We start from the raw sequence: 25,511 nt of genomic DNA on the forward strand, positions 1-25,511 counted from the left end.
TTATTATTTATTTATTTGAGATGGAGTTTCGCTCTTGCTGCCCAGGCTGGAGTGCCGTGGTGCAGTCTTGGCTTACTGCAACCTCTGCCTTCCAGGTTCAAGCGATTCTCCTGCCTCAGCCTCCTGTTTAGCTGGGATTACAGGCATGCGTTGCCACGCCCAGCTAATTTTGTATTTTTAGTAGAGATGAGGTTCTCCACGTTGGTCAGGCTGGTCTCAAACTCCTGACCTCATCCACATCAGCCTCCCAAAGTGCTGGGATTACAGGCATGAACCACCACGCCCGGCCTAAAATACATATTTAAGAGATTAGAGTCTCACTATGTTGCCCAGGCTGGTCTTGAACTCCCTGGGCTCAAGCAATCTCCCATTTTGGCCTTCCACAGTGCTGGGATTACAGGCGTGAGCCACCATGCCTGGCCTTTTTAAAAAGTTTTAGAGTTTTATCTCTTACAGTTAGGTCTGTGATCCATTTTGAGTTTATTTGTGTATATGGTGTGGGGTAGGGGTCCAACTTCCCCCTTTTGCATGTGGATTTCCAGTTGTCCTGACACCATTTGTTGAAAAGACTTTCTCTGTTGAATTATCTTGGCACCCTGCACTTAATTTTTTTTTTTTGCCACTTTGTCTAAGAAGCACTTACATTTTTGATGTTCCCAAATTGTCCTCCACAGAGGTTACACTGATAAAGTTGCATCCATAGGAGCTAAGAGACTGTATCTCAGATTGGGCCCCTAAGGTTAGCAAGGACACTGATGAGCTCGAGTTTATCAGGGACACACAGCAGAGTGGAGTGTGGGAGGAACTTGAGAGTGTCATGAAAGGGGAGGTTAAGGAAGCAAAAATGTTTCTCTCAGAGAAGAGAAAAATGCAAGGGAATGTACATTTCTTCTGTGAGTAGATGGGCCTGAGTTTGAAGCCCTGTTCTGCTCCTTTCCAGCTGAGTAGTCTTGGTCAGTTATCAGATCCAACTCTCTGAGTCTGTTTCATCATGTTAAACCAAGATGGTGCCCACAACCACCTTTGCAGGGTTGTTGTGAGGAGCAAATGTATGTAAATATCCCAGCCCACAATAGGCTCTCAATAACTGTAGCTATTGTGACATTTCTATATGTGGTATATGTGGCTGAGATCATGTGATTGTGGGGGAGAGTGGCAGCCATTTGGTGAGTGTGAGATTTTTAATCATGACTGATCACATGTAGAAACTTGGATCTACTGGTAAATGTCACTGTCACCCAGAGCAAGGCAGTACTTGAAGTCTTTGCTGTGACATGTTAAGGGGGGGGAGAGGCTGTGACTAAGATTGGATGTGACAGCAAGACAGATCCTGAGTGACAGAATGGAATGGAATGGAGGGAGGCAGGCTGCACCAGGCAAAGGTGTGTCCCCAACAGGGGCTGCCTGGGAGTTCAGATGTCAGGGCAAGTGTCTGTACTGTCTCCTCCCCAGCAGACTTCCCTCCCTACTTTCTGAAAGCAAGGAGGAGAGGAGGGGGCTTTCCTCTTAGAAAGGAGATTTTGATCAGAGTGTAGAATCTACAATACCTAAGAGGTTAAAGCTTAAGAGCCTTGGTGGGTATCACTACCCAAGGCTCAGGAAAAGAACCTGCTGGTACCGTGTGTGAAACGGGTAGGGTAGAAGTCAGACTGGCTTCTCCTCTCAGCTTTAGTCTTCAGAGTGGCCGATAAAAACAGAATTGAAACCTAAGCATTCCTTCCTCCTCTCTGTCCCCTGGGGGAGGGAAGAGAGAATAAATGCCACATCTCATTAAGCTTTTACGAGCTCAGGCAGGCAGAGTGGACCCACACAGGAGGCAGGCAGAGGGCTGGGGGAGGCTGCAGGAAGGATTCCCCAGCTCTCTCAGGGAAGATGTGCTCCAGAACTTGGAGGCCGGCTCCACAGAAAATGAAATAAGGGTTAACAGATGTGGGAGTAACAGCTGCTTTTATTAACATCAGAAGGGCAACAGTACAGGAAGTTGGGTAGATATGGGGACAACAGAGACTGTGACAGAGGCAGGACTGCAGATCTATGGAAATTGCCTGGAAGAGTCAGCTGCAAGGCATGAGAATCCTGAAGGTAAGAGAGAAGGGAAAGACTCGACTCCTCTTTGATCTTGTGGAGCTGAAATAAGGAGATCTTAAATATGAGTGAGAACTCTGTTGCCCCAACCTAAACTGACTTTAAATCCAAGGTATAAAACACTGGCATGGGCCGGGCACAGTGGCTCATGCCTGTAATCCCAGCACTTTGGGAGGACGAGGCGGGGAGATCACCTGAGGTCAGGAGTTCGAGACTAGCCTGACCAACATAGAGAAACCCCACCTCTACTAAAACTACAAAATTAGCTGGACGTGGTGGCGCATGCCTGTAATCCCAGCTACTCGGGAGGCTGAGGCAGGAGAATCCCTTGAACCTGGGAGGCGGAAGTTGTGGTGAGCCAAGATTGCGCCACTGCACTCCAACCTGGGCAACGAGAGCGAAACTCAGTTTCCAACAACAACCCACTGGTATGGATATTAGTTTGAATAGGAAAAATGAGAACTCTCTCTTTGAGCTCAAAAAAATCAAAGAATTAAAACCCTGATTAAGGCTGCACAATGATCCAGAGTGTAGGGATGGGAGAGAGAATAAATACCCTAGTGACCCACATATAAAACACTACGAACGAGAACGAGGCTTGAGGTTAATGGAAGGTCATGTTGCCCATGCTGCCAGGGGGCCAACAGTGCTGCAATGCCACGTGGGCATTAATGCACACTGCATACCCTCAGTCCCTGCCTGGGTTGGAGGGTACGCAGATCACAGCAGCAGAGCTGCCCAGACTCAGGCAGGCAGGGAGCACCCGCTGCTAATGCAGTGGGAGGTAGGGATGGGGAGCCTGGCCCTGGCTTTGTGGGAGTGTAGAGAGAAGGAAGGCAGTGGGGACATCAAGCCGCTGGAGTAAGATTGGGGTGACCATGGGAGGGCAGTAGCAGATACAAGAGTAGTGGCCTTCCTAGGCCAAGGCCCATGCTCTACCATCTGGCAGGAAAGCCAGGGGTTTATCATGCATGATAAAAGCGACACAGCTGGACTCTAGGCAAGGCCCACTTTGGCCAATTAGAAGATACACTGTGGCCAGGCAGGCAAGCTCCTCCCAGCTGGGGAAGGGGTGAGAATCCCTGGGCCTGGCCCAGTCCTGAGCTCTAGGTGTCTGCAGAGAAGCGCAGTGGTGAGTTAGTGTTAAGGAAAGCATCCAGTGAGGCAAGAGGGGCTTGGGTAGCACCCTTTGCCTCTGTCACTTCCGCAAAAACTTCTTGTTGAGGAGGAAGATGAGAAGGTTGACATTGACTTTGGCCTTGTTGAAAAGTTTCATGACAGCCACACCCTCATACTGGAGCTGCAGGAGGTCCTAGGAGGGAAGAGGCAGGGAGGGGAGTTTAAGGGATTCTGAATGTGGTCTAGCCAGACAGTGTACAAAACACTCACATCATGGGGCTTCTGCAGTCACCAGTGGCACTGGCCACTGAAGCAGGCCGCTGAACCCACTTCGCAAATGAAGAAACTGAGGCAAGAGAGGTACGGTGACTTTTTCAATGTCAATCCAAGCAGAACCAGGGCTTGAAATCATTTTTCTTTTCTTTCTATCTTTCTTTTTTTTGAGATGGAGTCATGCTCTGTTGTCCAGGCTGGAGTGCAGTGGCGTGATCTCAGCTCACTGCAACCTCCGTCTCCTGGGTTCCAGTGATTCTTCTGCCTAAGCCTCCCAATTAGCTGGGACTACAGGCACCCGCCACCATGCTTGGCTAATTTTTGTATTTTTAGTAGAGACAGATTTCACCATATTGGCCAGGCTGGTCTTGAATTCCTGACTTCAGGTGATCTGCCCACCTTGGCCTCCCCAAGTGCTGGGATTACAGGCGTGAGTCACCGTGCCCGGCTGAAATAGTTTTTCTTATTCAAAAGACAAAACACCAGAGCAAAAAGATTTGAAACCACTGCTCGGCTGGGTGTGGTGGCTCACACCTGTAGTCCCAGCACTTTGGGAGGCTGAGGTGGGCAGATCACAAGGTCAGGAGTTTGAGACCAGCCTGACCAACATGGTGAAACCCCGTCTCTACTAAAAATAATTTTAAAAAATTAACTGGGCATGGTGGTGCATGCCTGTAATCCCAGCTACTCAGGAGGCTGAGGAAGAATAATCGCTTGAATCTGGGAGGTGGAGGTTGCAGTGAGCCGAGATCATGCCACGGCACTCCAGCCTGGGCGACAGAGCAAGACTTCATCTCAAAAACACACACACACACACACACACACACACTGGCCTATGACTTAGGCCAGCTTCTTAACCTTTTCGCCGCAGAGCCTGTAAAATAGGGATAATACTTCAGAGCTGCGGAGAGGATTAAAGGAGGTAACATGTAAAGTCCCTGACATGTGATAGGGTTTCAAATATTAATCCTGCTTCTGACACCAGCGGCCTACTCCAGTCTCCCTGATGCTTGGTAGTGGGGTGTCAGGGTATGGGGAAAGCGGGCCTTGGGCTGCACAGACCCTCACCCTTCTCTTCAGGAAGAGAAGATACTGAAGAGCTGAGCTGGTGTCATCTGAGGACTAGGGCAGTGAGGCCACTGTTCTCTTCAGGCCAGCATCTAAAGTCCAGCAGGTGTCTTGCAGGTTCATGGAACTGTCCTCTCACCTGATAGTGAAGCTGGAATCGCTCCATGTCCACACCCAGGAACTTGGCATTTACTTCAAACTTTCCTGCCTCATCTCCCGGGGTGATGTCAAAGATGACGTTTCTGAAGCTGTCAGGAACCACATTCAAAACAGGAAACCCACTGCCTCTTTCCAGGGCTACGGCCACATTCTTGCACCCACTGCTCCTCATCCTGGGCAGCAGTGTCATCCGGAGCCAGCTTTCCCCTCTGTCACTCCAGAGGGCCCAGCTGGCTGTCTCCTCCCAGTTTTACTTCTGCTCCCGACACCATGTCTTTACCTGCCCTGCCCTATCCAGCTGTTCTCACCTCTCCAAAGCTTTCCCAGTACTCTCTGCCTCAGGGCACCTAGAATTGTGCTAGACCATTCCATGGTCCTTCACATTCTGTCTGGGCATGCTCTGTCTCCACCATCATTCTAGCAGCTCCTCCAAGGCCGGGACCATGCTCCTCCTTCCCTTCCACCCGGTGTCCAGCCCAGAGTTCCACCCCCAGGTGAGAGGACAGGAAGGGGCTGACATCCTGCCCTCCAAAGAAACCTACTGAGAGGCGGGAAGATCTTCAATTTCCACCAAGACACCCTTTTCCAGGAGCTGAGCAGCAGTGTAATGAAGAGAAGGCTGTTTCTTCCCCTTCCCAGAACTCCTGATTAAAAGAAGGCCCCAGAGAATTCATCCCACAAACTCTTTACCACCAAAGACACTCATTCCCTGTGGTTGGAAAGGAAATGAGACCCCGAGGAAGACTTCTCACTGATGGAAGACAGAGGAGGGGGATTGCACTTGAGCCCAGGACTTTGTAAGTGAGGCTCAAAGACCAGACTTAGGAAGGAACTGTGCTGTGCTGGGTGAGATTCCCCTTTTAAAGCTGGGAGATGGTGGGGCAAAGGTGACATGGGCCGAGGTGAGAAGTCACACATAACCTTCTGAGTGCAGGAAAGCAGCACCTACTTGGAGTCAGGAGCCAGGTGGTCCAGGCAGGCCCGGATGTACTGGCTGTAGTAGTCCCCCTGCTCCTCATAGAAGGTGGTCTTAGTGCTCAGGCCCCGTAATGTGGCCTGAAGCTTCACCAGCTCCGCTTTCCGCCTGTGCCTGTGTCTGTGCTGGCTTCGGATGTCCTGAGGTTGGGGAACAGTGGGAAGGATGAGTGGTCCTTCCTGGCAGGAGAGCCTTAGGGCAGGAGAGCCACAGGCCCAAGAACTATACACTGGGAGGCTCTTCAGAAGAGCAGGCTTCAATGCTGTTTTCCTAGAAGGACAATCTCAAGGATGGTATCTCAAATCCTCAAAGCATGTCCTCAGGGCCTCTTCCCATTGAACACTAACTGGTTTCAACGCTCTTTGTTTTTTAGTACAAGAAAGTTGCAAGGATACTTTTGTAGGTCTTAAGCAAAGGATTGGGTTTTCACACTCATGTGTGAGGTCTGCGACCATCAAATGTTCTGATCTGGGCAGGTTACCTGGCTAATGTGGAAAAAAAAAGAGAGAGAGAGAGAGAGTTGCAAGAACACCTCCTCCCTAATTTCAAGATCTTTCCTTCAGGGCAGGTGTGGTGATTCACACCTGTAATCCCAGCACTTTGTAGGTAGCCCAAGGCAGACAGATTATTTGAGGTCAGGAGTTTGAGACCAGCCTGGCCAACACGGTAAAACCCTATCTCTACTAAAAATACAAACATCTGGCAGCCAGGTGCAGTGGCTCACACCTGCAATCCCAGCATTTGGGGAGGCCAAGGTGGGAAGACCCTGAGATCAGAAGTTTGAAACCAGTCAGGCCAATATGGTTAAACCCTGTCTCTATTAAAAATACAAAAATTAGCGAGGCATGGTGGTGGGCACCTGTAATCCCAGCTACTTGGGAGGCTGAGGCAGTAGAATCGCTTGAACCCGGGAGGTGAAGGTTGCAGTCAGCCAAGATTGCACCACTGCACTCCAGCCTGGGTGACAGAGCAAGACTGTCTCGATTAAAAAAAAAAAAAATTGGCCGGGTGTGGTGGCTCACGCCTATAATCCCAGCATTTTGGGAGGCTGAGGTGGGCGGATCACAAGGTCAAGAGATGGAGACCATCCTGGCCAACATGGTGAAATCCCGTTTCTACTAAAAAAATACAAAAATTAGCTGGGCATGGTGGCACGCGCCTGTGGTCCCAGCTACTCGAGAGGCTGAGCCAGAAGAATCGCTTGAAGCCAGGAGGCGGAGGTTGCAGTGAACCGAGATTGCGACACTGCACTCCAGCCTGGGGACAGAGCAAGACTCCATCTCAAAAAAAAAAAAAAAAAAATCTTTCCTTCAAAGATGACCCTGAGCCTTCCCCTGGCTGGTGACAATTTTGGGTGGGCACTCATCAGGGAGGGGCCTGCCAACACTATGGATCAACATGTACATGCACGCACATACACATGGGCACACAGAGCCCAGGCCCAGGTTGTTACCTTGGCCAGGTCATCCACTAGCCCCTGGTAGCCATTGCTGGCGCTGACCAACCCCAGGCCTTCAAGTCGGCGCAGGTTCCGCAGGACGCGCCGCTGCTTCTCTGCCAGTGGCAGGAGGGAGTGAGCTGTCAGCGAGCGGTGTCGTCGCAGTGGCTCCGGGGTCTGGGCTGCACAGGCCTGGCGTTGGCTCATCAGCTGCTTATGGGCTGCTTCCTGGGGACACAGAGATGCTGGAGGGGTCTACCAGACCCTACCTTTCTGTCCCCACACCAGGGAAGGCCCCAAGGGCACCAAAAACCAAGGGAGGCCTGAACATTTTTCTGGGTGTCATTAAGAATGTGCCCCAGAGCCGGGCGTGGTGGCTCAAGCCTGTAATCCCAGCACTTTGGGAGGCCGAGGCAGGTGGATCACAAGGTCAAGAGATCGAGACCATCCTGGTCAACATGGTGAAACCCGGTCTCTACTAAAAATACAAAAAATTAGCTGGGCATAGTGGCGCATGCCTGTAATCCCAGCTGCTTTGGAGGCTGAGGCAGGAGAATTGCCTGAACCCAGGAGGCGGCGGTTGCAGTGAGCCGAGATCGCGCCATTGCACTCCAGCCCGGATAACAAGAGCAAAACTCTGTCTCAAAAAAGAAAAAAAAAAAAAAAAGAATGTGCCCCAGAGCCCAGCCTCTTCAGGGTATGGCTGGGCAGGGCATAGCTTAGGAAGACAATAAAGGTATAACATCATAACACACGGTGTCACACATGGGAGGGCCTCATGGATCACCACAGGGGAGGGGTGGCCCAAAGGAAAGCCAAACTGAAGCTGAAGCATAAAGGACTCCGAACAGACACCCGCAGTGACTTCACAACAATGGACCTTTGTGACAGCACAGGGTGTTTGAGGCATTTCCCCTTCTGTTCTGTTTTGATATATCCCTCTAGTGGCCATCCCCACCTTTTCTCTGGGAAGACCTGGGTTCAGTCTTCACTCCAGCTGGCCCAACCTGCCCCTGGCCCCGGGTCTACCACCTTCTGCCTCTAGGCCTTCTAGTAGACCACTCTTTTCTGAGTGCAGGCTTTCCAGGGGAGCCTTCCCAGATCGCCTCTCAGCGCCCCCCATGGCCCTAGTGTTGGTGCTGGATTCAGCGTGTGCAGGAGGGAGATGGGTGGGGCCCCATGACTCTGCAGCCTGAGGCTTCCCAAAGCTAAGGCTGTGCCCCTCACCCGGTAGGCCTCCAGAGTACTCATTACTGGTGAACACAGGTATCTGCTTCTGTGGGTGAGTTCAGAGGAGGGAAGCAGCGGTGCAGGTGGGGTGAGGCGGGGAAGAATGAGACAGAACCTGGGGGCTGGCCCGGCCACGCACCTGCTCTCTGGAAGCTGAGGAGGACAGGATCTCCTTGAGGGTGTCCCCAGGATGGAACTGTATGATATCCACCAACAGCTGCTTGGTGCTACACAAGGAGGGCAGGGATGGAGGAAAGGTGAGGGGCAAGGGCAGGGCCTGGACATGGGACTGGCCAGAGGTCTGAGAGTGAGTGGACCCTGCTCTATAGCATGGCTGCTAGGAGGTAAGGAGAGAGCGCGAGGGATGGGGGATGACGTTGCCTAGAATACCCTTCACACAAACTATCTTCCTTTGAGTCCTTCAGCTGAGCACACATGTCCTCCCTGCCCAGCCATCACTTCTCCCTGGCTCTCAATGCATCTGACACCCATCACTGTTGGTGGTGCTCTGACTGTGTTCAACCCTAGCCCAACCCTGCTCTCAGCCCTTGGATGGCAGGACAAAGATGATACTCGGCTCACTGGTTATGAGTGAATTAACGGGTGGAAGGGGTTCCCTTGTTGGCAGGGAGCTTGAGCTTGTACTTTGGCTCCTCGTCTGCCCAGATGAGCAGCCCAGCCCTTCTCACTTTTGCAGAATTGGGGAAGAAAAAGCTCAGGCCTATCTCCTAACCATCACACTTAACAAGAATGTGGAATTATGCGGGTGTGGTAGCTCACACCTGCAATCCCAGCACTTTGGGCTGGGCAGGCAAACCACTTGATGTCAGAGGTTCAGAACCAGGCTGGCCAACATGGTGAAATCCCATCTCTACTAAAAATACAAAAATTAGCCAGGCATGGTGGCAGGAGCCTGTACTCCCAGCTACTCGGGAGGCTGAGGTAGGAGAATTGCTTGAGCACAGAAGGTGGAGGTTGCAGTGAGCTGAGAGTCACGGCACTCCAGCCTGGGCAACAGAGTGAGATTCCATCTCAAAAAAAAAAAAGAATGTGGAATTAGAACATGAGCTCTACAACCCACTGGCTGTGAAACTTCGGACAAATCACGTAACTCCTGAGTCTTTCCTCAACTATGAAGAGGGGAAGCCACCATCTACCTCGTAGCTGCTTCCTGAGAATAAATGATAGCATATAAAACGCATTTGGGCCAGGCACAGTGGCTCAAGCCTGTAATCCTAGCACTTTGGGAGGCTGAGGCAGGTGGATGGCTTTGAGGCCAGGAGTTTGAGACCAGCTTGGACAACATGGCGAGACTTTGTGTGTACTTAAAAAAGAAAAAAGCACTTGGTAAACAGTACCTTATGCAGACACCTGCTGTTGCCAATATCTTTGCCATTCCTTTACCTTCAGTACAACACAGAGCGAAAAGCTAAGGATGCCAGATGGAAAAGAGCCAAGGCTGCCGCGAGGGGAATAAAGGTAGGCTTCAGGGAGAGCTTCCTGAAGGATAACGGAGCCCAGGAAGGAGGTGGAATGGGCCCCTCAGAGTCAGGCTATGTTACGGGCCTCAGGGCTCGGGAGCTCAGGGAGGGAGGGGCAGAGGCCAGCGTCACCCACCTCAGAAGCAGGCTACGCGTGTTGGAGTCATCGGTGTCTGCCTCTAGTCCTTCAAACTTGTGGGTCAGTGTCAGGGACACTTCTAGTTTGCTCAGGTCCGTGTGCCCACCTGCAGCAATGCTGTCCCCTGAGGCATGGTGAGGAATGAGAGGGAGACAGGCACACGCACACACGCACACACACACACCAATGGGGTCACGTTAAGTCGGCCCCTCCACGTGCCCCTCTTCCAGGAAGTTTTCCCACACTGGCCCGCGGAACCACCCTGTGCCCGCAACCCTTAGCACTGATGGAAGGGCTGTTAACCAGAGTACCCTTGCGTTACTGGGGCTGTGCCACCCCTACGCCCTCAGCCCTGGGTGCTCTGAGGGTAGAGGAGCCATGCCCCCTGAGCCTGCAGCTCCTGGCTCTCTCCAGTCACCATCTTCATTCTGTCCTTCGTCCCAGTAAATCGGCTTCCTCCTATTCCATGGTCCGGAAATCCCTCCTCCTCAGCCAGACCTAATGAGACCCTTATCCTTGTGCCTCCTGCACATCATTTAATTGGCTATTTACATGATGATCATGGGTCCCTCTACTGTCTACCTTCTCCACATCAATCTGTGTTCCTGTGCCCACGTCAGGATCAGAGAGAGAGAGTGTGGAACTAGCTCCCTGGCACAAGACCTAGACTGCATGGGCACACACCCATTTGCTGTTGGCCTGCCTGTCTCTCCCTCCCTGCAGGCCCCCCAGCTGGCCCCAGCTGTCAAGGGGGGCACACACCGATAAGGTCAGGGATGGTGGGCAGCTCCCCGAGGTCTTCCAGGAGCTCATGCAGGGGGTCTTGGTGATCGGGGGCAATGCAGTCCTGGTGTTCCAGCAGCAGCTGCAGGATGGAGGAAGAAAAGGAGGTGCAGGGTCTGAGCCAGGCTCCCCCGTGGGCCAGCCTACTACCCCGTCATGGGCTACCAAACCCCCACCCACCCGGCCAACACCCTGCAGATCACAGCTCTCACCTTGTGCGTGTTGACCAGCTCCCCCACGGTGATGTACACCACGGGTTTGGCCACAGCCACCATGTCTGAGTACTCATCTACTGCAAAACGCTCCTCTGGCTCTGGCACCTGGCAGGCTCTCTGGATGAACTTCCTGTCCAGAGGGAGGGCATGTGAGAGTGGGGAGGGCCAGCACCCCATACATGTTCTGTCCCCATCATTTCCCCAGCCTTCTCCAGCGACTGCTCAGGCCAATTCAGGCTCTCCAGTCTCAGCTTCTGCCCTCTGTCCTGCCCCACCTCCATCCCATGACCCCTCAAGCCAATCTCTCTTAATAGTCTCCCTTTCTCTCCACTGGGGAGTCCTGCCAACACCTATCCTCCACCCCACTCACTCCCCTCTTCTCCTCTATTTATGCCTCTGTCCTCATGGATTCTGGAGGGAAGAAGTGGGATGTTGAAGATGAGAAGAGGGAAGGAAGGGGACAGAAAGGAAAGGGATCCAAGACCTGAACTTGAGGTGTGTTTCCTCCAGATAGTCGTTCAGGACCCGCAGGTGCTGGCTCTGCCCAGAGAAGGCCTTGCCGGCTGCAGCATGCTGCAGGAGCTGAGCCACAGCCCCCAGGGCATGGCGCTGGGGGGCAGTCAGGGCGCCACCAGCTGCCATGGCCACTATGTCGAAGGCATCGGGAGCCACCACAGCTGGGTTCAGGAAGCGGTAATACAGGAGGTTCCCAACCACCTGAGGGCAGAGAAGAGTCTCCCTGAAGTGGCAGGGGGCCGCCTTGACTGCTGCAGCCCCACATTCCCAGCCTGCTTGGCTGGAAGAAATACCTGGGCCAACTCCCTTACTTCAAAGAAAACAGGCCCAGAGCAGGTGGGCAACTTGCTCAAGGCCACACAGCAAACCTGAACAAGAGCTGAGATGTGAACCCAGATCTCCTGACAAGAAGCCCAGTGTTGCCCGCTCTGTTTGCTTATGCCCCAGCTGCCTTCCCACTTGCCACCTGAAGCCCTGCTGGTGAGCCAGGCTCCATTTATAGGGGGCAGCATATTTCCTTCCTTGGATTTTTATGGCATAGGATTCTCTGTGTTTTTGTCTCAGTCTGGGGATCAAAGCTACCAGCAGAGCACAGGAGGGACTGGGAGGTGGGGGTAGGGAGACCACACTTGCCTTATAGACCTCGCTCTCTGTGGCATCAGGGAATTTCTCTACCAGAGTTGTCTTTAGGACTTTGGCCACATATCGCATCCCGTACCTGGGGACAAAGAAATAGGTGCACGGTGCCTGTGCCTCTGCCCATGGCTCTCTGCCAGAGGTCAGAGCTTAAGTGCCTGGCTTTCTCTCCTTCCCTGGGCTCAGCCACTCCAGAGTGAAGCTCAACTCCACTATCCATAGCCAGCTCCCTGCTGCCTTCCTCCAGACACCTCTGGGCCTTCTCCCTTCCTGCCTGTGTCAGTAGTCAGGACCAGGGCCCTTTCATTTACTAAATCTCTCACATAGCCTCCAACCTGGCTCAAGAGCCTCTTCTTTGAGAGTCTCTGGTCTCCCCTGCAGAGCACCCCTGATCACCATAGCCATACCCCATTCCCCCAGAGACAGCGTTAGCCTAAAGCTTGGGTATCTGACACTCACAGCCAAAACCCTGTCCTAGGACAGCCCAGGTGGCTCCAAGGTAGTCAACCTTGTCAGCTTATCACAGAGCAGCTGTGAGGGGCCTAGTCTGGGCTAGAGGCAGGGCCCCGAGGGGATCAATGAGCCTGAGCCTGGAGAAGAAGCTCCAGTTTTGACTCCACCACCAACCAGAGATATCATCTTAGCCTATTTCCTCCCCCTTTGTAAGACTGTCCCTTGTCTAGAAAACGCGAATGGTCGTTCTTGCCCTCTCTTCTCACAGGGTTTTCTGAGGATTAAGTGAAATTATGTCCATGAAAGAACCATACCATGGCAGAGTACTATTCAAATAGGCTGGACTTTATTATCATTCCTATTCCTACTATAGATCTGCCTCCTACCAATGTAACTAAATTCCTTTAAAAGCAATTTCCACTGCTGGGGTACCAGAGACAGAAGTTCACAGCTCGTTGTGTACTTTCCTTTCTTAAGCCTAGACCAATCTTTTCTTACTCCTAATTGTAAACTCTTAAGCCACTTCTCCAGGTTTGGGGAGCAGCGTTATAAACTCTGTGGGTTCCCCCTTCCAGCATCCTCATCTTGCCCTGGGCATTTCAGCCTGGGCAACAAACAGAGTGAGACCCTGTCTCAAAAATAATAATAATACATAAAGAAAAATGAGGAAAAAAAAAGAATGAAATCCTGTCATTTTTGACAACATAGATGAACCTAGAGGTTCGTGTTAAGCCAAACACAGACAAATACTGCATGATCTCACTCATAGGCGGAATCTAAACAAGGTGATTTCGCAGGAGTAGAGAGTAGAGTGGTGGATACCAGAGCCTGGAGAGGGCGGGCGGGAGTGAGAGGATGGGAGAGGTTGGTCAATGGGTACACAGTCAGTCAGGTGGGAAGAGTAAGCTCTGGTGCTCTATTGCACACAGGGTGACTGCAGTTGATAATCACGTATTGTATATCTCAAAATAGCTACAAGAGAGGACTCTGAATGTTCTCAACCACAAAGAAATAAATGTCTGAGGTAACAGATATGTTAGTTACCCTGATTTGATCATTCATTGCACATGGATACTTGTATTGAAACATCACACTGTACTCTATGAATATATACAATTATTATGTGTCAAAAAATAAATGTAGAAAGCCGAATTTATTGACTACATTTTAAGAAAAGAGAGAACTATAAAGTACTTTATGGGCTTAAAATATTTAGCTTTGATATTGGGAACTGAAGAGTCCCATTTTCTCCTCATTTGCGCTCGGATAATCAAGTGTCCCTGAGATCACTTTAGGGTCCCTCCTCTGGCTCCACTGACATCCTATCAGGCCACACACAGACCTGCATGCTGTCTTTCAGCTCAGCTCTCTAGCAGGAGCTTTGACCATTCCCCACATCTCTCCAGGAACCCCTCTAAGTAGCCCTGGCTCCATCTCCCTCCCCACCTTCCTCCCTGCAGGACGGTCACCCTGCTCTGCTCCCATGGTGGCCTGGCCCTCTTGAAATCTCACGTATAGGTTGGGGTGGGGCTATTGCACATACGGAATTTGGTCCACAGATGAGGTGATGGCTACAAGGAACTTATCAGTCATGGTGAGGAGGTTGCGTAGGGAGATGTCCAGTCGTCTCTGGACCTCGGGGTGGCTCAAGGCCTGCTCCGGGGTGATGTCATAGGGGAGATAGCTATGAACAGAGAGACAAGATATAAGCAGCAGTCCCCTCCAATGGCCTCCTTCCCCAAGGCCCTATTCCTTAAACTCTTGTCCAACAGTAAGATCCGATACAGATGTGCTAAGGGGAGCCCAACATCCTAAAGAAGAAAGGGCCAGAATGAGAGAAAGGACTGGAGAGATGCAGCTGGGAGATGAGGCAGACAGTGGAGTACCTACAGGGAAGCTGGAAGAGTGTAGGAAGGAATGGAGAATCTGGAATCTATGGACATTTCCAAGGGGAACAGATGACAAGTAGGGGGTTGTGCTGCAAATAGTCTTTGGCAGTTTGGAACCATGGGGAGGCTGGGTCAGGGCCTTAGAGTTCCCTCGCCTAAAGCCTCCTGTGCCATCCAGAGCAGCCACCAGGATTGCCTGCTGGCCTCAGTGGCTAGGTTTCCCTAGTACCTAGAGACCTGAGCAGTGACCCCAGGCTGTAAGGCCAACCTATTTCTCCCATTATCTCATTTGCCTATTCATCTGTAAATAGAGATCAATACCTCTATCAATAGGAGTCTAGATCCTAACTCCCAAGAAATTTTTTTTTTGAGACAAGAGTCTCATTCTGCCACCCACAGCTGGAGTGCAATGTCCTGATCTCTGCTGACTGCAACTTCCACCTCCCGGGTTCAAGCAATTCTTCTGCCTCAGCCTCCTGAGGAGCTGGGACTACAGGAGCGTGCCACGATGCTCAGCTAATTTTTGTATTTTCAGTAGAGATGGGGTTTCACCATGTTGGCCAGGTTGGTCTCAAACTCCTGACCTCAGGTGATCCTCCTGCCTGGGTCTCCCAAAGTGCTGGGATTACAGGCGTGAGTCACCATGCTTGGCCCTACTCCCAGCAAATCTGACATATCATTTGCAAGCACTGACATAGCAATTAAGCTCATTTGCATATTCATCTGTACTAATTTTATGTTAAGCCCACCAGGTCTGGAGTCATTTACATCAGTTTCATGTTAATTATCAGAGGGGGTCTAAGAGACTACCTTATTCATGCCTACAAAGCTGGTGTCATATTTGCATAAATCAGCATGCCCATTTATATGTCACCTTCAAAGTACACCCAAGCTTCCCCAGTAAGGTCCAAGACACAGCTGATCAGAGAGAGCTCTCCCTCTGCCCTTGTGCTCACCTGCGCTGCCCTGTCTGGGCCTCAGTCTGGTTGATCCAATTCTTATAAAGGTGGACAGGGTCTGTGTGGATGCTGAGCACTTTGTCCTCTAGCACGTCCTGGATAACCTTGCTCAGAATCTCCTGCAGGGCACTCTGTCCCCGCCCATTACGGTAGAATCTCACCACCAGCCTCACCACTGTTGGGTTGCCTGTCACCACGTCTTGGGGCTGCTCCACCTTTGACCTGTGGTTCAAGAGGTCATTGAAGCTGGTCTTCTGCCTTTGTGTAAGACGAATCATTGCTTTTCCTTTTTGAGATTTTGTCTCTCAAAGCCTGCTCTGGTGTCCCCCTTTTAAGGAATATCCTGATATCTCTCTCTCATCCTTTGTGCTAGCATGTCAGCCATATCCTCCCACTGTGTTGTCCCAGATGTTTTACAGTTTCTCCACAGGAGGTGGAGAAAAGAGGTCTTCTTATTCCATTTCTACCCTTAAACCTCAACAAGCTGTCATCTTATGAAGGAGCCAACAGGGGCATCTCTTAACCCATTCTCTCCCCATTTCTTTTTTTTTTTTTTTTTTGAGACGGAGTTTCGCTCTTATACCCAGGTGGAGTGCAATGGTGAGATCTCGGCTCACCGCAACCTCTGCCTCCTGGGTTCAGGCAATTCTCCTGCCTCAGCTTCCTGAGTAGCTGGGATTACAGGCACGTGCCACCGTGTCCAGCTAATTTTTTGTATTTTTAGTAGAGACGGGGTTTCACCATGTTGACCAGGATGGTCTCGATCTGTTGACCTCGTGATCCACCTGCCTCGGCCTCCCGAAGTCCTGGGATTACAGGTGTGAGCCACCGCGCCCGGCCCCTCTCCCCATTTCTTTGTGTCTAGAGAGCCTACCTGATTTCCTCCTGGAGTGCTGTCTTGAACAGCTGGAGCAGGAGATAGGCCTCTCGACGGCTGGAGGCATAGTTGTATAGGCTGAAAATCACTGCCTCCATGAACTTGGTGGTTTTGTTCTGTGGCATCTGAAAGATCAGCTTGGCCAGGTAGATGGGCTGAGTCTGCAAGCCAAAGGGGAGACAGGAATGGCTGACCATGCACCTTGAGGACTAGTGATAGGATAAGGAAGGGTTTTCCCCTGATGGAAACCTGGAATGGAGAAAACACTGTCACACTTTCTCTCGGTGCTAGTAACATTTCAGACAAACAGGGGAAGAGGTAGTCTCTTTTCCTGGGGATAAGGAATTAAGATGATGGGAAAGGACACCTTGCACGGTGCTAAAGGCACAGACAAGAAAGTCTTGAAGTCTCAGACCCTCAGGAGATGGAAGAAACTTCTCCTCGGAAAGTCCTCTGCTAACCTGGAGCAGGTAGAAGAGGTGTTGGTATGCTTCTAGTTTCTGCCGTTTCTCTTTGCTCAGCGACTTTAATCCCTTCTGCTTGTCCAGAACCATCATATCCGACAGCTGTTCCTTATTCCTCTTGGTCAGCTTCTTGCAGTGGGAGACCACTTCCTGCAGGGGTGGAGGAGCAGGTGATACAACCAGCATAGGCCATCCCAGGGCACAGAACATATGGTCTAGAATCAGTGCCTTGAAGAGCCAGGGTTTTCTGTTGTTCAAGAAACAGGCATAAGCTGGGGGAGAGAAGCAGTTCTAGGGTGAGGAAGGGCCCCTCCTAGTACCTGAGACTCCATCTGGTTTCTCTCCTGTCATGGGAGTGAGTCCTCAAAGAGAAATGAGTTGCCAGGCTGAGGACTGTGTCTATTTGGCTTTTGCTATCATTTCTTATTAGACTGCTACACACATCTGAGGTGGAGATATCACTACATCACTACTACCCTGACACTGCATATTTATATGGTAATTTATTATTTAAAGAGCTTTCATATCTATATTTGGCCTAGAGAAGTGGACATTCTCATTACTCCCAGTTTGCTAATGAGAAAACAGACTTAGAAGTTAAATGACTAGGCACAGCCCTATCCCTAGGAATCAGCAGAGCCAGTCATCCCAATTCTAGGTCTAGTGCTCTTTCTACTCTGTCATGGGTCCCCCAAAATGATTTATTAGAATGGCAGAGGGCCACTGGAACAAGGACCCAAGTCAGGTGATAAAATCCACACCATTTTGAAAAAAATTGATTAGGAAGCAGAGAATGGTTAGCATCACATCTCCAGAGGCAGGCAGATCTGGGGAGGAGAGGACTGATGGGCCCCTTACCTGCAGAGTGATCCGGTTCTTCACCAGCAGGCCAATCTTGATGTCCATGATGTTGAGGTCCTGCTCCAGCTGCTGATTGGATCGGATCTTCCTAACTACTTCTTCCTGGAGCTTCAGCAGCTCTGCCTCAGCCAAGAAGTCCTGCTGGCTTTGATTCAAGAGATGGGCAAATCTGCGTACCACACTAAGAGGAGGGTGGGGTGCATGCACTGGGAGGAAGGGAGGAGGCATCAGGATTAGGATGCCTCATCGGAGGCCTCAGAGTCAGCACATCCCAGTCCCCATTCTGCTTAGGATCAGTAGGTCCCCAACCCTAGTACTCTCCTAACTGGTTCTGCTTACACTTGGAGGGCAGTGGGTAGCCTCCCAGCCAGGCCTGTCCCTGAGCTCCCTGTGTTATAACTGGAGATGACATAATAGCTGCTCTTCCCCTGCCTCTGATTCACCCCAGCCTGGGCCTATCCCAGGGACCTCTGACACCAAAGCCAGAGCCACAGCTCCTTCTGATGATCCTTCTAGACCTCCCAAGTCTACCCCAATTACTACTCACTTCTGCTGGGCCAACCTGCTCCTCTTCCCATTACCTACCAGCCACCACTCAGCCCCACTTGCCCTCACAGTGCTCCTCTGTCAGGAGTTTCTGTGCATACCAGGAAGCACAGATGGGATGGACAGTGGGCTTTATAATATAGGGGATGTCAGAGCTAGCTGGTGATTCTCCTTGAATCACCTTTGGAATTGGTATTTGAGCAAAAAAGAAAGAAGCCTCTGAGCTAATTTATTGGAAATAACAAAAAAATAGCAACTCATACATATAATGTTTACTATGAGACAGAAACTGTTCTAAGGGCTTTACACTTAAGACCACCTGTGAGGTCAGTATGCTGGAATGATCCCCTCTTACCAATGATACCTCTGAGACTCAGAGAAGGTAAGCAACTTGCCCTACGTTACACAGCTGGTAATTAATGAAGGAGTCAGATTTGGAAGATGAATAAAACTAGTCCCTGTCCTCAAAGGCAGTCTAGTAGGAAATTAGACAAACAAACCACAATTCACTGCAATGTGGTTAGTGCTTTGAGAGAAGCAAGCATGGGAAAACAAAAGCCAGTCATCCAATCCCACCTGGGGAGTGAAGAAACACTGCGAGGAGGAGGTAAGATCCCCTGATGCTGGTGAAAAGGAGGTGGAAAGGGTGAATGTAGGGAGTGCTGGAAGTCCACAGTATCTGGAACACAGTGCAGAAGGTGCGGGTAGTGAGGGGCAGGTCAGTGAGGTTAGAGGTACTGGGAAAGGCTAGATCACAGAGAGCCCTAAAGCTGTGGTTAGTAGATTGGACTTTATCCTCAGGGCAACAGGGAATCACGGTAAGTCTTAAGTAGGTGAGTGACAAGATCACATGTACAGGTTTAATGGATTACTCTGGGTATAGTAGGGGAATGATTTTTTTTTTTTTGTTTAGCAAAGTCTCACTCTGTTGCCCAGGCTGAAATTCAGTCCTGCGATCTCGGCTCCCTGCAACCTCTGCCTCCCTAGCTCAAGAGATTCTCCTGCCCCAGCCTCCCAAATAGCTGGGATTACAGGTGCCAGTCACCACGTCTGGCTACTTTTTGTATTTTTAGTAGAGATGGGGTTTCACCATGTTGGTCACACTGGTCTTAAACTCCTGACCTCAAGTGATCCTCCTGCCTTGACCTCCCAAAGTGCTGGGATTACTGGTGTGAGCCACCACGCCTGGGCTGTGGACACATCTTTGAGGAGTGAAGAGGAGTAGAATCCAAGACAATTCATGGCATCGTGGATTCGATGAAATACAGCATATTAAGTCATTTTATCCTCAAAACAGCCCTACAAGATAGGTATTAGCATTATCTCCAGTTTATAAAGGAGAAAAGTGTGCAATAAGGAAGTTAAGTGGCCGGGCGCAGTATCTCACGCCTGTAATCCCAGCACTTCGGGTGGCTAAGGCAAGTGGATCACATTAGCTCAGGAGTTTGAGACCAGCCTGGGCAAAATGGGGAGAACCCCATCTCTACAAAAAAAATCAAAAGTTAGCCAGGTGTGGTGGTGTACACCTGCATGCAGTCCCAGTACTCAGGAGGCTGAGGTGGAAGGATCACTTAAGCCTAGAAGGTTGAGGCTGCAGTGAGCTGTGATCGTGCCACTGCACTCCAGCCAGGGTGACAGAGTGAGACTCTGTCTCAAATAAATAAACAGACAGACAGACAGACAGACAGACAGATGTTAAGTAACTTGTCTAGGGCTACACAGCTAGTAAATGGCAGAGCTCTGAGTAGAGTCTGGGGGCCAGTGAAGTCAGGAGACAGCACTAGGGAAAAACAAGTTCTTCCAGAAAAAGCATGATATGAAGAGAAGAGAAAGATATCAAGAACGGCCAGGACAATGGTGTTAGTGCAACCAGAGAGACAAAATAGAAAGAGCTAGGCTGGGGAGAGAGGAGAGAAGGGAGCTTCTTGCCAGGAAGCAGATGGTCTGAGTGTGCATGGCCAGAGAAGGGGCAGGCAAAGCCCCTGTGGTCAGGATGGGGCAAAGAAGGACTGAGGAGGTGAAGGAGAGGATTCCTGAGCGGGATATTTCACTAGAAGCCCAAGAGTGCAGCCTCAAGGCCAGGAAAGAAAGGGGTCTTTAGGAACCCAGGGGGCTAGAGGTGAATGTGGAAATGGACTACTTATCAATTCACAAAAAAGAAGGGGATGCCATTTGCTGGGCTTCTGAACTTGAAGATCAAGGGCCAGGAAGGACCTCTTTAAGGCTAATGGGGAATATGGAGCAGGAAAATGGCCCTTCCTTGAGTGCTTCTCACATTCCCCACACCACAGAATGGACTCTATGTACCTCACCAGGCCTTGTTTCTGCTGGGCCACAGAGGTTGGAGGGGAGAAGGTTGAACCCTAGGGAAAGAAGCAAGATCCTTTTCTTTTTGCTTTGGTGATAGCAATAGGTAGATAATCTAAGCCTGGGACACAAAGAGCATTTTAGAGGCTCTTTAGATTATCCCAATCTGTGATTGGGATGAGCAGAGCGGCTTTTGTTACAACCCTTGTTCCACGTTTCTGCACAGACAACTTCTGACAACTTTCCCCTTACCTGCTGTGCAGTCCCAGAAGGATGTCTAGACCTGCCTGGCACTATGGGGTCCTCTCCCTCCCATCAGCTGGGAAGGGCGGATCAGGCAGCTCACCTAATATCCTGTAGTCATCCCGGGCTTTCCTGGCTCGGAAAAATGCCTGGATCTTCACAATGGAGTTAACCTGCCGTGAACACGGATGGGAAAAGGCTTGCTGGCTGCCTTGCTCTAGTCCCGTGGGTAAAGATTGGTTATGTGGGCAGGGGGAGCAAGGCGACACTCACATTCTTCTGGAAGTAGTGCAGACGCCTCAGGTATTGCCTCCGAGCTGCCCACATCCGGGCCCAGGCCTGGATCTGGGAGGAGAAACACACTGCCTCAGCTCCAGCCTGGGGCCCACCCTCAGTCCCAGGCCAATTCAGCCAAATCCAGAGGTCAAGAGGAGGCAACAGGACTACAGGATTGTTCTCAGAGGGTCCTTCAAGTGAGAGAGGAGCCCGCCACAACCATTGGAGCTACCTTGATTATGGCATCCAGGTTTGCTTTAAAATACTGCAGCCGCTGCAGGTAAATCTTCCGCTGTCTATAACCCCGCCAATGAGCCTACATCAGGAGAGAAAGGGAAGTAACACAAGCAGGTATCCTTTGGCCAGAGAAGCTTTTAGAAAAATCCTTGTCCTAGGCCCTTCAGGGAACGGAAGGGGGCAGCGGCCCTGTTCCCAAAGAATTTCCAGCTTCATGGGGAAGACCAGAGGGCTGCACATAGCCAACAATGCCCTCTGCCATACTCCCTGGTCCCAGCACAAACACCCACACACCCACACCCACACACCCCTAACCAACACCTTTTCACAGAAACTCAACTATAAGATACAGGCCGATAAGATAATAAAGCATACACCTACTCACAAACTTCACCAAAGTATGTACCATATCAGCCTAAAATACACTCATACACCCATATGCAGACCACCCACACCCTATCACACACTCCACCCTTCCTCATGTGCACAGAAAGTGGGCAGAGAGCAGTCTGGAAATGCATGCGGTTGTGTGGATGGGAAGTGTGTATAGGCACAGAGCCGTGTGCTCACCATCTCTGCCAGCGGCCACCTAGGCAGGAGGTCACTAACGCTCTCATAACACATTCTCTTTACAACACAATCCAGCTCCTGACCCTAGCTCTCAGCAAATCTTCCAAGGTCTCCAGTAATTCAGCCGTCAGGCTGATGGCCTCTCCCCTAGCTGACCTGCTGCAAAGAGTCCAACTGACACCTTCACAAATCATGCCTCATTTGGTCTCTGAAACACAAATATCAAGGCCTCTTCCATTCCGGTCTCCTTCCTAGGAGCCTTTTCCCTGTACTCTGAGTTCTCAACCACCTGACCCCACACTCCCTCTTTGACTTTCCACTGGCCCCTATCTTCTTAAGGATTCTAGATGCATCAGACTTTCATTTTCTTCTAAACATGCCTTACGGTTTTCTGTCCCTGAAACTTTTACACTCACCTTTGCCCCCAGCCCTATGTCTACCCACTGAAATCATTCCCATCTTTTTTTTTTTGAGACAGGGTCTTGCTCTGTCACCCAGACTGGAGTGCAGTGGTTCTGTCATGGCTCACTTCAGCCTCAATCTCCTGGGCTCAAGTGATCCTTTCTCCTCAGCCTCCTAAGTAGCCGGAATCACAGGCATGTGTCACCATGCCTGATTAATTCTTTATGTTCTGTAGAGATGGGTTCTTACTATGTTGTCCAAGCCAGTCTTGAACTCCTCGGCTCAAGCGATCCTTCCACCTTGGCCTCCCCGAAGTGCTGAGGTTACAGGCGTGAGCCGCCATCCTTGGCCCTTCCTGTCTCTTAGGGCCCACATCCAGCATCTCCTAGGACACAGGCCCTGGGAGACACTCTACCACTGACATTGTCTCAGTTTGGTAAGACTTGTAAGCAACCCCTTTCGTTCAGTTGCTCCCAGCCCTTCCTAAAGCCAGTTCTGCCAGCTTTCCCTCAAGGCTTACGTGGCCCCTCTGTTGGGATAGGATGTAAAAGAGGATAGCTTGGTCCATGCCAGTTGTCCATGTTGGAGTCTAGAGGCCAGGAAGCCCCATTTCCATGCCTGCCCTCAGGACTCTTTCCTCTCATCCTCCAGGTACTACCTGGAAAGTTGCTGTGGGAAAAGGCAGAGTGGTCTGCTCTCTGCTCTTACCCACTACCCAACTTCTACCAGACTCCTTAAGACCTCTGAATTAGTTAGAGTACAGGACCCTGGTTGGAGTTCTGGCCAGGGTCAAAGCTTTTAGCAGATAAAGTCTCAGTACACCCAGGCAGCCTCATTTTGGATTCTCATTTCCCCATCGCTGGAGGGCTAGAGGCTCAAGGCTCTGGACTACCTCTCTCTTTCTCTGTCTCCCAGGACTCAGGCCAGAGCCCACACAGCTTTGGTACTAGTGACAAATGTTCCCTCTGACTCCATCTTCTCTCCCACTGTTGGTGTGGTTTTTCATCGCCTTAGTGTGAAATTGCAGTCTGGGCTCAGGAGGGAGAAATCCCATGATTCAGACCACTAAATACAGATCACTAAAGTTGTGTATTGAGTTCTGGGACCAATGCCCTGAAAACAAAATCTCATAATGGCTCCCACCAACGGAGCACTTACCATGCTAAGTGCTGCATGTGATTTTCCTACTCAACCCTCCCAATCAGCATATGAGGTGAGTGCCATCATTATGAATGAGGAAACTGAGTGCTAGAGAGGGCTTAAGTAAGGTGCCCAGTGTCATACGACCCAGAAGTGGTAGGACCAGGAGGCAAACTCCAGCTTCTAACCCCAAAGCCTGAGCTCTCAGTTACCCCCCTACACCCTCGGTCATCATCAAGGGCCATTTGCCAGTCCCAGTCTGCACATCCTCTCCCTTGGGCTTCTCTGGTGTTGTCTTCATGCCCCTCCTATCACAATGTCTAGCATCAAGTGTACTCCAATTTCTGTGAGGGGAGAGATGTGATCACTCACCCATGGGCCTCACATCCATCTCCCACCCTTGCCCAATGCCAAGTGGCATGCTCTTGGCATTCAAAGAAGTTTATGAAAACATCTTCACATTGCCAGCACCTCCATGAGGCCCTCCAGACCACATCTGCCTGGGAAGGTCTCTGCTCATCGTTCCTGGCTTGCAGAGCCTCTGGCTATCTTCCCTACTGACCTCATGTCTCAATTACTTCATCCACGGGTTGAAAGAATAAAAATGGGAAGGGCTGGTTGGAGAGAAAAGGTAGAAGACTCTTCTTTTCCTAAAGGATATTCCATCCCGTTTCTGTTTAACCACCGCCACTTCTTTGAGCCCTCCTGGTGTCTAAGGCCTGATGTCTTACTAAATACACACACACACACACACACACACACACACACATTTTTAGAGACAGGGTCTTGCTCTGTTGCCCAGGCTGGAGTGCACTGGTGCCATTACAAATCATTTCAGCCTCAAACTCCTGGCCTCATGCAATCCTCTTACCTCAGCCTTCTGAGTGACTGGAATCACACGTGTGAGCCATTGTGCCCAGCTAAATCTTATTTCACTCTTCCCTTGGGGAAGCTAAAAAGCAGCTCTGACTCTGGATAGTGATGATGATGATATAACTAGCATGGTAACTTCTACCATGTTCTTACCTACCTCCTGGCACTGTTAATATAAACACTTGAGATATTACCTAACTTAATCCTCATAACAACTCTATAGGGATCATTATCCCCATTTTTCAGATGAAAAGACTGAGGGACCAGTGAGGAAACTGAGGGAGAGTAAGTAACTTGCCAGGGTCACACAGCTAAGAGGTGGTAGAGCTGGGATTCAAATGTACATGGTCTGGCTCCAGAACCTATGCTCTTAACCACTACTATTCAGAGGCCAAAAGATCATTCCCATGCCCACTCAGTAAAAAGGAAGTAGGGTGGACACCCTGGAGCCCAGATAAGCCCAGGCCCTGAAGACTGAGAAAGCCAGAGCCTGCCACCTGGATCTTGATGACTGCTGGGAGCCAGGTCCTCAGAAAGTGGGAACGCTCAGCAAACTTCTGCCGAACTAGGAAGCCACGGAGGCGGGCCTGGAGTTGGATGATAAAGCTGACGTTGGCCTTCCAGAGCTGTTGGCGGTCATAGGCAGCAGTGACCTTGGTGACAGCTGACTGTGGGGGCAGGAGAGAGATGCTGTGGTCTTTTGGGGAGTGGGAGCCTCTTCTTCAGGGCATTCACATCTGAGATTCCCTATCCTTGCAGGGGCTCTGCCAACCTGGATCTCCTCCCAGGTCAGGTGAGAGGTGTTGAGGCGGCAGCCAGTGGGTTGCTCCCAGGTCCCCTGGAAGGTTTGCAGATGGAAGTAGTAGGCAGTGCCATCCTTCATGTCATGTTGAACCCAGAAAGCTGTGTCTGCTAAGCAGAAACCAAGCAAGCAGAGAAGGTTCAGAGCAGGCAAGGGGCAGGCAGAGAAGAGGAGGGTCAGGCTAGGGCCCTTACCTGGATGCTGTTTCTTTGCCATGACACCTTCCAGGGCTCGCTGGTAGCCTTTGGCACAGTCGGGAACTACCCCTCGAAGGGCCACTGCGGGGTTCCTCAACACCCGCTCAGTTTGGGCTGCCTTGCCCTCCTTGATGGCTTGATTGATGGCGGCCACACCAAGAGCCACTGACAGAGAAATCAGGAGAGAGCAGTCAATCCTTCTCCCGAGTCCCTCCCCTGGGCCTTGGCCTGTCCACTAGGGACAGATTCAATTAAAGAGGACACAAAATCATCCTGTTTGATTTTGGATGGACAGGA

The 25,511-nt window shown here is 50.8% G+C and overlaps 1 protein-coding gene and 1 non-coding gene across 8 annotated transcripts in view; one reads left to right on the forward strand and one right to left on the reverse strand.

Annotated features, from left to right (window-relative positions):
- Positions 1–1,930: 1,930 nt before the first annotated feature.
- The window catches only part of IQGAP3 (IQ motif containing GTPase activating protein 3), a 45,877-nt gene continuing 22,296 nt past the window's right edge, over positions 1,931–25,511 (reverse strand). For 4 of the 7 annotated variants that reach the window (XM_035279330.3, XM_008984604.5, XM_078355991.1 and 1 more), the window contains exons 17-38: positions 25,212–25,379; positions 24,988–25,127; positions 24,713–24,883; positions 21,226–21,309; positions 20,991–21,062; positions 20,821–20,890; positions 17,619–17,827; positions 16,758–16,910; positions 16,294–16,457; positions 15,417–15,641; positions 14,115–14,255; positions 12,116–12,200; positions 11,451–11,683; positions 10,964–11,096; positions 10,731–10,833; positions 9,966–10,092; positions 8,488–8,575; positions 7,134–7,346; positions 5,654–5,820; positions 5,247–5,348; positions 4,685–4,793; positions 1,931–3,397 (exon numbers count right to left, since the gene is read on the reverse strand). In XM_035279330.3, coding sequence (XP_035135221.3) covers positions 3,284–3,397; positions 4,685–4,793; positions 5,247–5,348; positions 5,654–5,820; positions 7,134–7,346; positions 8,488–8,575; positions 9,966–10,092; positions 10,731–10,833; positions 10,964–11,096; positions 11,451–11,683; positions 12,116–12,200; positions 14,115–14,255; positions 15,417–15,641; positions 16,294–16,457; positions 16,758–16,910; positions 17,619–17,827; positions 20,821–20,890; positions 20,991–21,062; positions 21,226–21,309; positions 24,713–24,883; positions 24,988–25,127; positions 25,212–25,379 — 3,071 coding nt within the window. In that variant the 3' untranslated portion in view covers positions 1,931–3,283. The remainder of the gene's footprint in view (positions 3,398–4,684; positions 4,794–5,246; positions 5,349–5,653; positions 5,821–7,133; positions 7,347–8,487; positions 8,576–9,965; positions 10,093–10,730; positions 10,834–10,963; positions 11,097–11,450; positions 11,684–12,115; positions 12,201–14,114; positions 14,256–15,416; positions 15,642–16,293; positions 16,458–16,757; positions 16,911–17,618; positions 17,828–20,820; positions 20,891–20,990; positions 21,063–21,225; positions 21,310–24,712; positions 24,884–24,987; positions 25,128–25,211; positions 25,380–25,511) is intronic. The other 3 variants (XM_078355990.1, XM_035279333.3, XM_078355992.1) reach the window with 3 other exon arrangements.
- Positions 6,072–6,171, forward strand: LOC118149371 (small nucleolar RNA U13). The gene has a single exon (XR_004736751.1). It is a non-coding gene; the product is annotated as a small nucleolar RNA U13 (small nucleolar RNA).

Source organism: Callithrix jacchus, chromosome 18, assembly GCF_049354715.1.
Source record: "Callithrix jacchus isolate 240 chromosome 18, calJac240_pri, whole genome shotgun sequence".
In the NCBI taxonomy this organism is placed as follows: domain Eukaryota; kingdom Metazoa; phylum Chordata; class Mammalia; order Primates; family Cebidae; genus Callithrix; species Callithrix jacchus.